At 45.6% G+C, this 16,223-nt stretch overlaps 1 protein-coding gene across 2 annotated transcripts in view; it reads right to left on the bottom strand.

The window, feature by feature from the left end:
* The window catches only part of Adamts17 (ADAM metallopeptidase with thrombospondin type 1 motif 17), a 345,945-nt gene extending 329,933 nt beyond the window's left edge, over positions 1 to 16,012 (bottom strand). For both annotated transcript variants that reach the window (XM_046436056.2, XM_046436066.2), the window contains exons 1-3: positions 15,852 to 16,012; positions 15,025 to 15,395; positions 4,225 to 4,390 (exon numbers count right to left, since the gene is read on the bottom strand). In XM_046436056.2, the coding sequence (XP_046292012.1) occupies positions 4,225 to 4,390; positions 15,025 to 15,395; positions 15,852 to 15,930 (616 nt within the window). In that variant the 5' untranslated portion in view covers positions 15,931 to 16,012. The remainder of the gene's footprint in view (positions 1 to 4,224; positions 4,391 to 15,024; positions 15,396 to 15,851) is intronic.
* Between the last annotated feature and the right edge of the window lie 211 nt (positions 16,013 to 16,223).

The following is a 16,223-nucleotide window of genomic DNA, read 5'->3' as shown; positions in this document are numbered from 1 at the left end:
TGGAATGATGGATTAGAGCTGGATTGGTGTAGGTGTGGTAACCCTACTCCAGACTTTTGCCAAGTGTGTGGTGGCCTGCAGAAATCAGGACAGGGATAGAAGACTCGGTAATACTCCCCAGTCATATGGGGACTGGGACTGATGGTCTTTAGGAAGGAGAGATTTGATCCTGCCTCAAGACATTTGAAAGCAGTGGTGAACTAAAAGTAATCCAAGCCAGCCCATCTCAAATCCCAATAAAACAGAAGAGCTAACCTCCTCATCCTAGCTGCCTTTTTGTCACCTCGAGGGGGGTGAATTAAGGACAAAGCTGTCATGCAGAGAAAGACCTGTAGAGAGGCTGAACTTGGTCAAGCCTTACCTGAAGTCCAGCCTCCTGCTTCACTAATCAGTTCCATAAACCCATGTCAATGATTTCTCTGGTGTTTAAGTTTGACTTCTGTCCTTTCCAATCAAAAGAAACTTAATTGAAACAAAGTACAAGTCCTGACCAATTGTGTATTAAATGTACACACCTGATTACACATGCAACTTCTTGCATCAATTAGCAATACACAATTTCCGAAGAGTCATGGTATCCTCCAAAGACTCATTGAAATGATATTCATAATTCTTTAAATGAACCAGACAAAACTAGCAAATAACTAATAATCTTTAAAAACAATCATAATAGCACTTCAACCATAAAGAAGATATTAGTGCCTCACAGGTCCCCCCTATTTCAGGCATATTCATGTGCTAATGAGCTCACCACCACTCAAAGTGCTGCAGAATTGTGATTTTGAAAATGTCTCATGGCAAATTAGTCTTCTATTTTACCCTGCACTTCTGTCATTCACATGTGACACCTACCACGGTAGAGAGGACAGACATTCAAATTGGCATCTAAATCCATGAAAACAGTGGCAGGAAGAGTCTAAGTTGAATCTGAATGGGGAAATTTAAGCATAGAAGAAAGATTAAAAGTTTTAGAGTCAGAATGACCACTTGAAAATCAAAGAACATTTCACAATATCCAAAGTACCATTTCAGTTGTTGAGAATTGCCAAAAAAACTTTCAAAAACTCAAGCTCTCACCAAAAGGAAAAAAGAAGTGGGGGGTAGTTTGCAGACTCCATATTCTCTTGCCAAGTTCTAATCTGGAGTTTTATTTTATGAATCAGTTTATAAGGTCCTAAAAATAAGGAGCTAAAAGGAAACAGGGTCAGCCTGTCCCCTCATAAGGAGCCCCCCAAATCTTCTAGAAATGCAACCTCAGTGGCGTACAAGGGGAGGAAGGGTCCTTCCAGGTCCTCATGTTTCAGTCCTTCTAGCCCCCAGCCCTGCTCAGACATAAGATGCTGGACAACATGGCGTCTTACACAGGTTCAACTTTAAGGTAAATTCGTGATTTGTGGAAGAAGAAGAAGAGTTCTCAACTCCCCACCTGCATGAGCCAGCAAGGCTACTCTGAGGCTTTGTCCAAGGTTAGGGCAACATAAAATCAATGACAGGACAAAATGAAACCAACAGCCACCATATTCAGCCAGACAGAACATGTTCCCATGAGAAATCCTGGATTAATCTGATTAATCTTTCTAGGAAACTTCAAGAATGTACTTTGCTGTAAATTAAGTTTCCTGATCTCTAAACTCCCAACCTTTGAAAGCTAATCCAAACTCGATAGGGCATAATTGACTACTTATTAGCTAAGCCTATTAAGAGACCCAATGTCTTTCTCAACACAGCAACCAAGTTTACTATTTCATGCAAAGCAAAAAGCAGCAGGAGCAAAATGGAGACCTCCTTTTGGTATCTACACTCCTACCCAGTACGGAGCCTGAGTTTTGCTCCATCTTAATTATACACAGTGCTCCAGCTCTTCAGGACAAGTTGATGCAAGATTTGGGGGAAGAAGAAGGGTGATTTGTTTTTGAGGCAAATTCAGAAATTTCTCTCTTCACCCTTACATGGCTGCTCTTGTCTTAGTTTCTATCAGGTCCACCCCATTCAGCTTGTGTTCACTTTATTTCCTCCATTAAAGGCTAAACAGTCCATCAAAAAATGTGCCCCGAAGCCAGTCTTAGGTACAAAAATGCAAACACAAGCACCATTTGTCATTTTGTCAGCAACTCTTGGTATCTCTCCCCTAAAAAGGACAGAAGCAGGTCATTAGACAAACATTCCATTATCTCATCCCCAAGCATGCTGCATTTCTGATCAGAGACTGGCAGTTGATGAGCACTGGTTTGAGTGAAGAGGGAGAATAAAATACATTTGCCCTGGGTTTTATTGCGTGGCCCTACTTAAAGATTCTCAGCTGAGAAAATCTACTTCCGCTGGCCCACAGGTGCTATTACTCATGTTTAATATTCCTTAGCACGGGGTTTTCAACACCAGCCGAACTTGATACATCAGAACCACTTGGGAGCTTTTACATGGCCAGATGCCCAGGCTGTGCCCCACACTAATTAAAAGGGCAATGGGAGGGGACCTGGGCACTGGGGGTTGTCACTCCCCTGGCAATGCCAATGTGCAGACACAACTGAGAATTGATGCCTCAGTGAAATCCCTCTGCCATTCAACCAGTGTGTTCAGCTCAGCTGCAAAAAGTACACAAAGACTTAGAATGACTAACAGTCATTCTGAAAACAAAAAAAGATCCACAAAACTGACCTAACAGGGTCCGTAAAAATAACACACTGACATCAAGTGCATGACCATAAGACTTACGAAAAATCCTGCTTCATATTAAAGGGTGTTTTTTAGTTAATCGATAACTTTATGCTGAGGTCCATTTTCCCCACTTTTATAGGGTGCAGAAAGGAAGAGAGAAAAATATTAAGGTCTAGCGGTGTTCTCTCTCCATGTATGACTCAAAACTCCGGTGGTTTCAGAGTAGACTTTATCCAGCACAGTCATCTCTAATATCTGCCTGCCACATACAGACTAGGCCATGGAGGGTGATAACCAGACTTCATAATGTTCTACAGGCAGGGACTGAGCTGGGCCACAAGACTTGCTTACAAATTCCAAAGTTACTCTTGAGGAAAGTCACATCATTGATTTATTTCCATGGTCACACAAATACTCAATTGAGACACCCCACATTTTCATACAAAGATAACATTAAACTACAAAAGCACAACTCCCAAAGGTCTGCTATGGGGCCCCATGATCTCCTGGGAGAAAAAGTCACCCATGAACTGTGGTAATCCAGCTTCATCAAGGGACATTTGCAGGCCTACTGCTGTGGACACAGCACCATGAGATGTTCTTAAACACCTGACAGAAAACACAAAGGATGCTCAAAATAGAGGTGCAGAATACAGGAGTTCTGGGTTCTACTTCAAGTTGCATATCACAATCACTTTTAAAAACACTTGATACCCAAGTCATACCTCAGGCCAATTAGATGGGAATATTAGGCAATGAATGGCATTTTTAAAGCACTGGTTCTCATACCTTAGCATGCATCTGAATCCCTGGGAAGGCCTGGGAAGGCACAGATGACTGGTCCACCTCCAGGGTTCCTGATGCTGCAGGTCTGGCTTCAGGCCAGAGAATGTACCTTCCTGGCAACTTCCCAGGTATTACTGATACTGCTGGAACAGGGGCCATAATTTGAGAACCACTGTTCCCCAGGCAACTCTAATTAATGAACAAGGGGTGAGGACCACTACACTAGAAGAGTAAGTGAGCTCTGGCCAGGGCATCAGGAGGAGGGAAATCAAGCTAGAATTGGAATTCTATCTCTGATACTAACCTGTGGCTTGATAACAAACTTGTAGAGATTTTTCAGACCTCAACTTGGTCCTGACACATAAAACTGAGGCAATGCCTGAACAAGATCATGAATTCCTTGCAGAAATAAAATAATGACCTTTTCAAAGGACTGCACTGCATGAAATACTGACTCTAATACACAAGGAAAAGGAAGTGGCTTCCAGGGCCATTAAATAGTTTTCAACATGCCTAATGACATTTCAGTCAAACACAGACTGAATATACCACTCTGGTTCCATATTGTGTAGTGACATAATAGCCATCTTAGCCTGTGCAAGTACATTCCGTGATGTTCCCATGAAGAAACTGCCTAATGATTGCTCAGAACATCTCCCTGCCATTAAGTGACACATGACTGTATAGGTGAAGTTCTTGCTCATATGATGTCAGCACATCTGGTGCTGCACTGTGGGAGTCATCTGTGCATGTGCTCTGTCCAGACATGCTGCCCTAACTCACCTGTTAGAACCTTGCAGAACTGCCCAGGTACCTGGGCCTCGGCAGTTGGGCTGGGTGTCAAGGTCCATTTGCGTCTGATCACATGCTCTCGTCCACTGAAGGGACCACTGGAATTGCTGAGAGGCTGGATTAGCACCTGCTCCTGTCCAAGCTGGATGAGGCCGACCTGCCAGGAAAGGAAAGGAAAACAGGACATTGGTTGCCTCACTCATACATGTCCATGGCCCCTGAGGCTTGAGAGGAACAAAGTCACCTTGCTATGGTTTGGTTTTCCACACCTGGGCTTTTTTTCTTTGCAAATTGCTTGAATTTACCTGAGCCCAAAAGTGTCTGTCTGACATACAAACATCCCACTGAGTGGCTGAGTTGGAAGGGCTGGGACGGGGGGGTTGAAATAGGGGTGGGGGTTCACATGTGTATAATAATACCCTTTTCTGAGTGCTTTCAGAGAGAAGACAGTTACTTTCCATTGATTTTTCAAGAACTTCCCTTAAAAATTATTTTTAAAACCAACCTAAGAGTCCATCTGAGGAGGCAACCCCCAAATTGTTTAGAATGAAAATTATATCCCTAATGGGAAAAATGTAGCTTAATCCTGGGGATAACTTAGAATTAAATACAAAGACAATAAGGTCAGTCTGATTTGTAGTATTAAGTGCTTTGTGATGGGGACTTGTGCATTATTCCTCCAGAACGAGTAATAGTTAAGAGAACTTGGCAGAATACCTAATGGATTAGATTTGCAATTTTAACTTAGAGCATATCATTGATTTAGACTTGTGATTTTAAAATCTTTTTAGGTTACAAATAGTATTAGAATGTGTAGAAGACCTCAGGCCTTCTCATGTTTATAAGACTAAGTTATTAGGCTTATAAGAATGCCTAAATACTTGTGAAAAGTTTCTTTTTTAACCCAGACATCCAATGAACTTGAAAATAAAAATCAAAATATTTCTCAGAAGACTGTTTTTTCAAAATGTTTAAAAATTGTAAGTGACATTGTAAATGGGGTCAAATGTTTCAAAATCCTCTTTAAAAATAACTGCAAAATCACGCTAAGATTATAAGATTTGTAAATTAAAGGAAATCTTTAAAAAAAAAACTAGGATTTTTAATTTGTTGCTTAAATGAAGTGAAAATTTTAACTCTACGGGGGAGAGGAATTCAGTGCATAGAACTTTCCCCTCCCTGGGAACCAATGCTGACAGCATTGGTCATTCTTGCCTCAGACACCTGCTGCAAGCTTTCCATCTTGTTCACAAGGGAACTTAGTAACAAGGTGGAATTAACAAGGTAAGTAAACTTTCCACAAACGCTTGACTAGGCTGGGGAAGGAGCTGGTGTGTACACTGGTATGTGCAATGTCCCCTCTCCTAGGTCATACCTCCAGACTGTCTTAGCTGGCTCAGATTGAGCAGATTGGTATTAAGAGGTCATGGACACCTTTCTTTTCTCTTACACCATTACTTTTCAAAAGTCATAACATACTAAACCAGTGATCCTCAAACCCTAGCATGCACCAAAATCACAAAGAAGTCCAAAGTGGGACTTAACAATGTGCATTTCTAACAAGTCCCCAGATGACCCGAACACAGCTGGACCAGGAACCACACACTTGGAGAAGCACTGTTCTCTGCACAGCATTACAATTCCTCCAGGCTCAACTATGGTATAGATCTCACTCAAGTCAAATGAGATAGACCACCCTCCATTCTAAAAAGATGCACCAGTACCAAGCCCCTTAGGAAGTAAATGACATCAACTCATAAGATCACCTACAATCTTTAGTCCCCAGGATACAGGGTGAGACGAAACTTACCGCTCTAAGCAGATTTCAAGGTTTCTATTTCATTAGAACTTTTGCCAAGAACAACTCACAAATTTTACGGCCCAAATAAAACTGTTTCAAAGTGGCACTGTGTAACCTGCAGGAGAGCCCAGCTTCCTTCCCTCTCCTTTGAAGTGAAAACTTGAGTTTGTACCCTGGGATACTTTGGAGAAGTTGAAGAAATGAAGACAGAGGAGCTGTGGCAGGATGTACAGGGCTCCCCCACCCCCAGATGTGCTTTAAGAAGCCGAAGTGCGGACACTAGAAAACAACTGGCCAAAACTTCCATGGTTCAGATATAGAGAGGTTATGCATGGGATGGAGCCCCACACAGAAGGAGCCCCATGTCTCTGGAGGATGTACTCAACTCTAACAACAGGCTGGACTCTTCTGGAAATACCCTGGCTATGGAAGGTCCAAGGCAGCCACCCTCCCGAGTCCTGAACTTTCAAAGCCAATTTTATCAATCAGTTTAGTGTTTGCATTCACAAGCTCCAGTGCAAAAATCAGCTAGCAGTGAGCTAGCTGTTTTGGGGACAGGGAGATCTCTCCTTGGTGTGAAATCCTACATATACATATTCAGAAGCAAAATCTAGCTCCTTGGGGAGGTTTTTCTCTAGAGTATCTTTTCTGGACAGTCTCACAGATTTCCATTCATTCACGCAAGAAAATGGCAATACAGGTGAGAAACAGATAAACTGAATACTGATCTGTACTCTATCTCATAGCCCTTTATTCTGTTGGCCCCTAAACCTTGAGCCAGGTTGTGGCCAGGACTAGCGCCTAAGAAAAAGGAGCTGCACAAATCTCTTACCCTGGGGGCTGGCACATGGAAAAGCCCACACTATCCCCTTTCGTTGTGGTTTGGATGTGAGGTGTTCCCCCAAAGGCTCAAGTGAGAGACAATGCAAGAAGGTTTAGAGGAGAAATCATTGGGTTGGGAGAATCTTAACACAATCAGTGAATCAATCCCCCATAGGGATTAACTGAGTGGTAATTGAAGTGGTAGGGTGTGGCTGAAGGAGGTGGGCACTGGGCTATGGCTTTAGGGTATGTATTTGTATCTGGCAAATGGAGTCTCTCTGCTTTCTGATCATGATGTGAGCTGCTTCCCTCCACCACTCTCTCCTGACATGATGTTCAGCCTCACCTGAGCTCCGAGGAATGGAGCCAGCCTTCTATGGACTAAGACCTCTAAAACCATGAACCCTCAAATAAACTTCTTCCTCTACAATTGTTCTGATCAAGTCTTTTAGTCCCAGTGGTGAAAAGGCTGACACCTTCCTAGGTGTGGCTTGCTGTTGCTAGACTCCCTCAAGTATCTCTAACACTCACCTCGTCCACACATTACCAGTGATAAAAGTTCTGTAGAAAAGTTGGTCCCATAAATATGTACACTTAGAATGGGTCAAAAAAAATTTCCCCAATCCCCTTCCTCTATTCTGCTGGTCTTCCTTCTATCTTTTTAAATTTATGCATAATAATTATACATAAAAGTAGAAAATAGGGAGAAGGAGGTGAAGGGGAAAGGAGAAGTACTGTGGATTAAAATGGAGCAAATTGTTACATACATTCATGAATAAGTCAAAATGAACCCCACTATTACGTATGACTAGAGTGCTAATGGAAACATTAAAAAAATTTTAAAAACTTTTAAAGTGTCACATTGTCCTCCTCCAACAATCTTGCCCAAAGTTCTCACCAGCCCTCATCTCTCCTTGACATCTTCTCTTCTCCCAATAAATCCTCCTCCTCTGCAGTCCATTACCCAACACCATGTTATAGGAATACTTTCACAAACTAATAATTTGTTCTTCTGAAATAGGATCAGAATTTCTCCTCCATAGTTTCCAATGTTCCATATTTTCCAATATCACAATTACTTGAAAAGCTAATAGGTTGCCTAAAGTACCCCTTGCTTGGTGGTTTTCATCCCTGGCTGCATATAGGAATTGCCTGGATAGCCCTGAAGACCTCTGATGCCAGGCCAAATGGGGTATAAGACTAGCAGTGATTTTTTTTTTTTTTTTTAAGTTCACCAAGAGATTTCAATGTTCAGCCAGAGACAAGAACCACTGCCTTAGCTTTCAACAGGGTGCTGGAGAACCTGGCCACCTAGTACCTTGACTTCAATGCCTGGAAGTACCTGAATTTGTAACCTGGGTCTTTCTCCAACTGTGGGGTTCTGCCCACTGCCCTGGCTTCTAGTCAATTGCTGCCCCGTGGCCCTCAGAGCTGAGCAGGGATGCTTAGAATTGTGTTAATCTCACAGTCACCATCTATTCTGAGAAGTAAGACACATGGAAATGCTCCTCCAAGGCCTCCACTGTTCCTTGAGGACAGCAAAGAAATATCATTAATGAGGCTGGGATTGGCTGCATTCGATGCAAATGGCTTCCAATATCATCTGCACAGACAGAGACCTGGGAAGGAATAAATGTCCATGGCAGACAGAACCAGCAGCCCTGAGGCCATCTGGTTTTAAGGGAAACCATAATCCCTCAGGGAAACAATGCTCTTAGGTATTTTAGGTTTTTGCAAGATTGGATATCCTACATGAAAGAATTGTGGGTCAAATAAAATGTATCAGGTATAACCTGATACTGTAACAGGTCTGAGCAGTCACATTTCAACTCTCTTTATTCTGAGTCCTTGCTCTGAAGGTTTCTGGACCATCTTAAGAAAGTATTGCTAACCCCACTTCATCCCCCAAGCAGGGCTGGGTTCCACTTCCATGTGCAGAACACTTGAGAGACAGAAGCTTTAATCACCTCCTAACATGAGCACTGCCTCGCCACATAACACAGGAAATACATTTAAGATACTGTAAAGAAAATCTGTCACAAGTGCACCCTGGAACTGAAGGCCACTGCCCCTCTGTGGGAGGGACGAAGCCATAAGATTTGGTTGAAATCACCTTCCTCTAAAGGCCCCCGTGAGCCCTCCCAGCTCTTCTTTGGAAGGCTTTAGGTGCTCTGCTAACCACAGTGGGCCTGGGGTCACCTTCTCTATGTCCAGATGGGTTGGCACAGGTAGTTAGAGAGGCCCCAGCCAATGGGATGGTGAGTTTGTTCCCTCTGTGGGCAAATCTGCTTCCAAGGAGAAAAAGAAGACTGGTGACTGCAGACCTGCCTCGGACTCTCTGGTGGGCCTCAGCAGGGTCTGTGGGGACTCACATGGTGGCCATGGGAGAAATGTCCCCATCTCCCTACTCATACAGGTATGAGGGGCTTCCCAACATGCTCCTCTCTCAAAGCATCACTTGAAGTTCCCCTGACAGTCTAACTGCTGCCTGTGAAAGTGCAAAACACCTAAATGCAGACACTTGTCTTCTAAAGTCAGCCTCCCTTTGGGATTAGAGGGGTCACTTGCTGTGATGTCTCCTTCTTCCCATCTCTACCTCATCCATCCAAGGCCTAATCCTAGTCATCGTGTGTCCCCACATATACCCTCACCCAATACTGCTATCACCAGGACTCTCCAGATGATTACTGGCAAAGTTCTCTATCTCCTCTGGGCTAATGGTCCTGAGTGTCATCTCAGGCCAGCAGCAGCAGTATCTGGGAGCTTGTTATAAAGGCAAGTTCTCAGGCCCTCCCCTGACTTGTGACCATAGTTACAGCTTAGCAATCAGCTTAATAAACCCTACAGGGGAATCCAATACTGGCTCAAAGTTGAGAACCGCTTCTTTAAGATAAATTCTAGATGGCTTAGGTTGGCACCGAGGGCACCACCGCATCTAACCTGAATCACCTGTCCATTCATCCCCTAAAACCACCACCCAAACCCCTTACTGCATGGCCAACTTATGGGTCCTTTATCTCCAGACAGCCTGTATCTCTTGGGCAGCCTTGCCAACACTCCTTCTTTCCAGAATCCTAGGGCTACTTCAGTTTCAGCCTTTCTTCTGAGCCTCCACCCTACCTGGCCTTAGTGGCCTAACCTTCTCCCAGAGTCTCTGTTAAGCCCCTTTAGCTTGTCCACCTGTATGCTCTACTGTTCTTCTACCCAGCAGGCTCTGATGCAAGTTCCTTCCATGTGTATCTCGACCATCTTCCCAGACTGGGCCCACATTGTATTTCTCTCTGAGCCTTGTTGGGAGCCTACCAGAGTATTCTGCACACATCAGGTGTATGATAACAAACTGTTTATTCAAGCAATAACCTTGAACGACTGATTTGTAACTGGAAAAATCTGGAAACGGCCTGTAGGACTAGAGGAGAAACCCGTTTTTAAAGCCTTAATGTCACAGATTCTCACTAAATTATTTCACTGACTGAATCTTGTTCTGTTCCATCAATAGCCATGCATGGCTGATGTTATTTATCTCTTGTATGGCTGCAGGTAGGGAGGTTCAAAAGAGTAAAGTGACTCACTCAAGGTCACAGCCCTCCACCCCCAGCAGTGCAATTTCATTTCCTAAGCAACAAGAGTGTGACCATGAATCCATGTGCTGAGCACAGAAGCATGCACAACAAAAGGTTAACCAGAAACTGTGTGGTTCCCTCAGACCCAAAGGCTGCAAAAACATCTCCCATCACACACGTCCAAGGTCAGGCAGCTGCAGCATTCCAGCGTTCAGGAAATACACTTCAAGAATGCAATCAGTCTAAAAGGATTTCTTCAGTTCATCACCCTACCTTGTACTTTTTTTTTTTTAATGGAGCCAACTAAATGAAAGTTCAAAGTGGGGAAATCTAATTGAGTGCCCTAGGTCATGTTCATGGGCAGTGGTTCAGAAAGAAGCTGAAGCCTGGCTTCCTAAGAGGTGTTGCCCAGCTCTGAAAATCTGCAGGTAGATAAAGCACCTGAGCAATGACAATCAGGAAGGGAAAAGAGTATGGAGGATGAGAGGTCAAAGGGGATAAGAAGCCACCATGAGGCTGGCCTTGTTATTTTCTGAATGGAGTTCTCTTTAATTCTTTTACACTGCAAACTTCAAACTGTCTTTTGCCCTTCTTCTATTATAAAACTCTAAATATATGCCTTGTGTTTTACAAATATCTGTACATGATCAATTCTTCAGCAATATGAACCAATCACTTTGGACCATGTGCTTTCCTCAGACCTAGATCAATAACAATGTGCTATGATGTAGTTTGGTCCATTTGCTTCCATCCAAATGGTCTCCACATCATAAAACTTTTGCCAAGACTAACTGCTACTCAACTGTACTGGATGAAGTAATGCTGTATTATAAAGCTGGGCAATTTTCTCATTCATCAACCAAAGCATTTGATAAAATTCTCAAGAGTGAGGCAGCAATTCCTCTGCCTCCCAGGGGAGGTATAACTGCAGGCTGCCCTCTTGAGAATGGGGTTCTCAGCCTCTTCTAACCTCATTGAGTACTGACTTGGCTGGAAGAACTCAGCTCCCATCTATCCCAGTCTAAACTATATTCTTTTCCCCATTATCTAAGGTTCCCAAGTGGCCTGGAAGAGCTGTACAAAACTATAAGAACCACTACCAATGACAAGCCACAAAATTGCCCCACACTCTCCAGTTGGGCTGACCCATCAGATTAAGGGTGAGCTGATCACCAAGCCAACCCACTGACCAATCGAGCCCACAGAGATTCCAATAAAGTGTTCTGTGGTATGTGACTATGACTCCAGAGGAGGTATGCCCTGGGTAATTTCTACCCCTTTCTCAATCTTTCTGGGGTGACTATATGTTCTATAGCTCCAAAATCCTTGGAGTTATGTCTGGTCCCAACACCTCACACACAGTACACCCTTGCCCAAGAAGAAATGGACAGATTCTGGTGGGTGGCTTCCCAGAGTCTGAGAATACTCTTTGAAGGAAAAGTGGCCACTGCTCAGCAGTCCAAACCCAATGGGGGGAGCCTCCAGCCCTTCCTTCCTCTCTGTTCACTTTGTCTAAAACAAGTCCTTATCCACTCATTTCAGACAAGTGGCAAAGGAGTCTTTTCAGAGACCAACACTCCTCACTCTATGCCTTAAAGGGCTACTCCTCCAGCCTTCTCTACCTACAAAGTTAAACTGGATTCCAATTCTTCTCTCCTTTCACGATCTGGTGCTTTTGTCAGAGGGTAGCTAATCCAAACTTTATGTAAATTTATTTGGAGTACAGATACCTTCCTCACATACCTTGTTCATTGCTTTGACATTATACAGTTATAGGAAATCTTCCAAAAGTTTACGCTATGTCTGAAAACTCCTTCAAATATAAATAAAATAAAGAAGCATAAACAGAAAACAATTAATCCTTGAGCCTGGGGTCTTTGAAGTCCCAAAAAGTGCAGCTGGGAGAGCCTTCAAGATAAGACAGAGTGGAAACACCATAGGCCCATGCCTCTAAATACCATCAAAAGAGGGGGCAGAACTGAATGCATAATTTATTCCTCATAAACAAGTAATGATATATCTAATAATGAGTCATTAAATAGATACCAAACATCTCTAGGCACAAACAGCATGGATTTCATGCAAAACAGAGCAGAACCTGTGTTCCTCCAGCCCCTGCAATGGACACTACCATTTAGAGACATTAAATACAGAACTTACAAGCAATTAAAATGATACTCAACATCCAGAATACAGTTTTGGAGAGCACAGTCACATCCATTTTTTATATACCATTCACAGCTGCTTTCACACTACAAGGGGAGTGTTGAGAAGTTGTGACAGAGGCTATACGGCCTGCAAAGTCCAAAATATTTTCTCTCTGGTCCTTTACAGAAAAAAAAAAAAATTGCCAACTCCTAATTTATACAATTATTTAGATACAGGGAGGTGCCCCATCCACAGCCACCAAAAATAATCTACTTGATAGCCTGCCCTTTTCATACCTTGTAGCTCAGCCTTCTCAGACAGATAAACAGACAAAGACACACTCATCACACAAAACTCCATGACGGTGGTTTCTAACAGGTCAAGAGGGACTGATACGTTACCACCCTGAGAACCACAACCACAGATGGAGAGAGGCACAGACTTGGTAAGCTTATGCTCTGTTGCTTTCTTTTCTTTGCCCTCCAGGACCACTTTGCCACCAAAAGGGCCATCCCAAGTCACCCTATTGTCTCTTTCCTCCTGCCTTCAGCCTTTTGACTACTTGGAAAGAAGTGCCCAATGTCCAGCTCACATGGAAGGATGGGATGAACAAGGCAGACTAAACAACAGCAGTGTCTGCTCAAGCTGGAACTTAAAATCTAAAAATCTAAGAGGTCCACCAGCAACTGGCACAGGGTGAACTCAGACTCTTGGCTGTGTTCCCTTATGTAAAGCACAGCGCCCTCACATGGTGTCAAAGGGAAGGGCAGTCTTCCTGAAAGGGCTCAAATGCCATCTGTGAGGAGGCTCAGCATTTACTCTGCAAGGACTTTAAAACAATGTTATCCAGATTTTCAGCCTCAGCTCCTTCACAGATAGCTCCTCGTTGGAAACTTTACACCAAGAAGTATAAACTCTGACCTCTACAGAAACTCACTAAACCGCAGCAAATGGGATTCAGATGTTTCCATGTACAGTACAGTGATGTGACCTAGACTTGAAACACTTTGGCAAAAACAGGAAAAATGATGTGGGCCTTTGAGTCCCTCCCAGAACATGATACAGCCTTGACCCGAGCCCTATGGTGATCTGAGCCTTTCTCACTCCTAGTTAAGCCTCCTCACCCACAGCCCACATTCTCTGACCCTGTTCCACATTAACTACCAAGCCCCCTTCATTCTATATCCTTTTCCTTGTTTTACCAAAGCAGCCCATTTCTCCCAGTCAAGCAAAAATGGATCACACCTTAAAATCAGAATTCAGAAAATGCCTGAAAGAAGAACTAGGCTGATCCCAGGAATTACATGCTCCAGAAGTGCTGAGAATAAAGCAGAAGCCTCACATAAAAACTTGGACCCCAAGGCTTTCTGGCTTTACTGCAGATTCCTGATGACTTGCTACAGACTACATGGGAAGGGCCAGAGAATTTCAGATGGTGGTATAAGATAAAAGGAGATAGGGGAAGCAGTGTCTTGTGGGCCTGGTAAGGACAGACACAAAATAATATCAGAAATTGCCTCCCCAGAGGATAGTTGTGTCAAAAGACAGAGAAACAACCCATGCACTTCATTCTCTGAGTTGATACCAAGCTTTGTAGGGGGCAGCCCATCTGCCAACCATGTGCACTCCTTGGGGCATCACTGAGAAGCTTAGAAGAGTTTGGCTGGGCACCAGTGTAGTCAAATGATTAAGTATGAGCACAGGCAGAGCAAAAGTACACAAGAATTCTCCCAGCCCACTGAGTACTTGTCACAGGTGCCTCAAATAAATATAATAGGGCAGGATATTAGGGAAAGGAGGACTTCGAGGAGCAGAGACATGTTCTTAGCATCAATATAAGAACACAGTGATCCTTGTTGGAGCAGGATGCCAGATAAATGCCTGTTAATGGTACAGAAAACAAGGATACTGATAATTCTTCCTCTCCTGGTTCTGACCTTTCAACAAGAGTGGGGTTACCATGATTGCCTGGGATCCCCTCCAAACTTCCTTTTCCTAGTATTAAAGGAAATTCAAAAGCACAAAAGGACTATCTACTCCCCTACACACCAACCCAGAATTAATGGGATACAGACATAAAAGTGTTCTCGTGACAGGCATACATACACACCTGTGAAAATGCAGTGTTCTCTACACCTGAGCAAAATGTGCCTCACAGTCAGGGGTCTGACAGTTTCATGTGCACTCTCCTGGGGGATCCGCAGCTCATTCCTATGTGACCCCACCTCCGCCATATTCTGATAATTGAATTCTTCCCCTCCCATCCCCTTCCCTTACAAATCATCAGGAAGGTCTGGAGGGATGGGGGGTAGGGTGGGAAAGGAAATAGAAGGTTCTCTCCAGTTCCTCTGAAGGCTGGATTTTCCCGCCAAGGAGTCCCACCCCAGCCCTCCACGAAGACCACCCGGGCGTCGCAACAAACCGGCCAGGCAGACCCGGAGGGGACGCGGGCAGTACCAGGCCGCCGGCGGCGCCACAAGCGCTGAGCGAGACCAGGGAGCCTGGGTGGCCGAGTACGCGGCCAGAGTAGAAGCACAGTTCCGCTGGGCGTCCGCTCTGCCGGTCTGCACCGGCCTCCTCCACCTCGAAGCCGCTGGACAGAAAGCGCAGGTCGCGACGCAACTGCAGGTACAGGTCGCGCCCGAAGGCCGGCAGGTGCAGCAACAGGGCGCGTTCTCCTGGCCGGGCGCGCGGGGCGGCTGGGGGTGCGCGAGGACGCCGCCGCCGTCGGGGCCCCGGAGCTCCTGGCAGTGGCGGCAGGTGCACGTCGCTGGGGCGCACCCGCCACGGGAGCACCACCTCCACGTCGGCCGCCGCGTCGCCTACAGCTGCCGGGAAAGAAAAGACGCGTCAGCGCGGTGGGGCCAGCCTGGCCGCCAGCCCTCCAGCCGGCCGGCCGCCGCGCGCCGGGTCCAGCTCGGGGCTCGCCGCGCCACCTAGGGCGCAGCACCGCCGGGATCCGGCACTTCCTTCCCTCAGCTTGTCCTGGCACCTCCTAGCGGGCCAGCCCCCCGTCCGGCCCCTGCCAGCCGAGGAAGGTCTCCCGCGCGGACGCCCAGCACCTCCGGAGACGGCGCCGCGGTATGGGCGTGCAGAGAACCGGCGCCGGTGCGCCCTGCCAGGAGCCGCCAGGAGCTGCCCGGAGCCCGGTCCTCCGCGGCGGCCCGTGCCTCCTTCGCCCGGGACTCTGTCAGCGGTCCACCCGCTGCACTCGGGACGCGTGGATGCCTCCGAAGGGCAGAGGGAAGGTGGTGGAGAGGAGGGGAGATGAAAGGGGGCGCTACCTGTGCCGGGATCCAGACCCCAAAACAGCAGCAGCAGCAAGGGTAGGACCAGGGGAGGCAGCAGGGCGCCGTCACACATGGTACTTGGGACGAGCAGCCCCCGGGACCGTGGCGGCAGAGCAGGAGCGCGCGAGGCAGCAGCGCCAGCCGGAGTGAAGCCCTGCAGCCTTTGGAAAAAGTAATTAGCGCTGCGGACAAACCCAACGTGGTAAATCCAAAGCCCCGCCTTTCCCTCAAAACCCAGGAGGTGATTGGCCATTTACTTCACTCTGCCCCGCCTCCTCTCCCTCTATTGGTTAGAATGGGTCGAAACCAAAGTGCGTAGTTAGGTTGTAAGCACTTCTTACACGTGGTTTCTGGGCAATAGCCCGG

This window comes from Marmota monax, unplaced genomic scaffold (genome assembly GCF_021218885.2).
Source record: "Marmota monax isolate L192 unplaced genomic scaffold, Marmota_monax_Labrador192_F-V1.1 WCK01_AAM20220418_F8-fsc00005, whole genome shotgun sequence".
In the NCBI taxonomy this organism is placed as follows: Eukaryota; Metazoa; Chordata; class Mammalia; order Rodentia; family Sciuridae; genus Marmota; species Marmota monax.
This window is presented reverse-complemented; position numbering and strand designations above follow the sequence as displayed.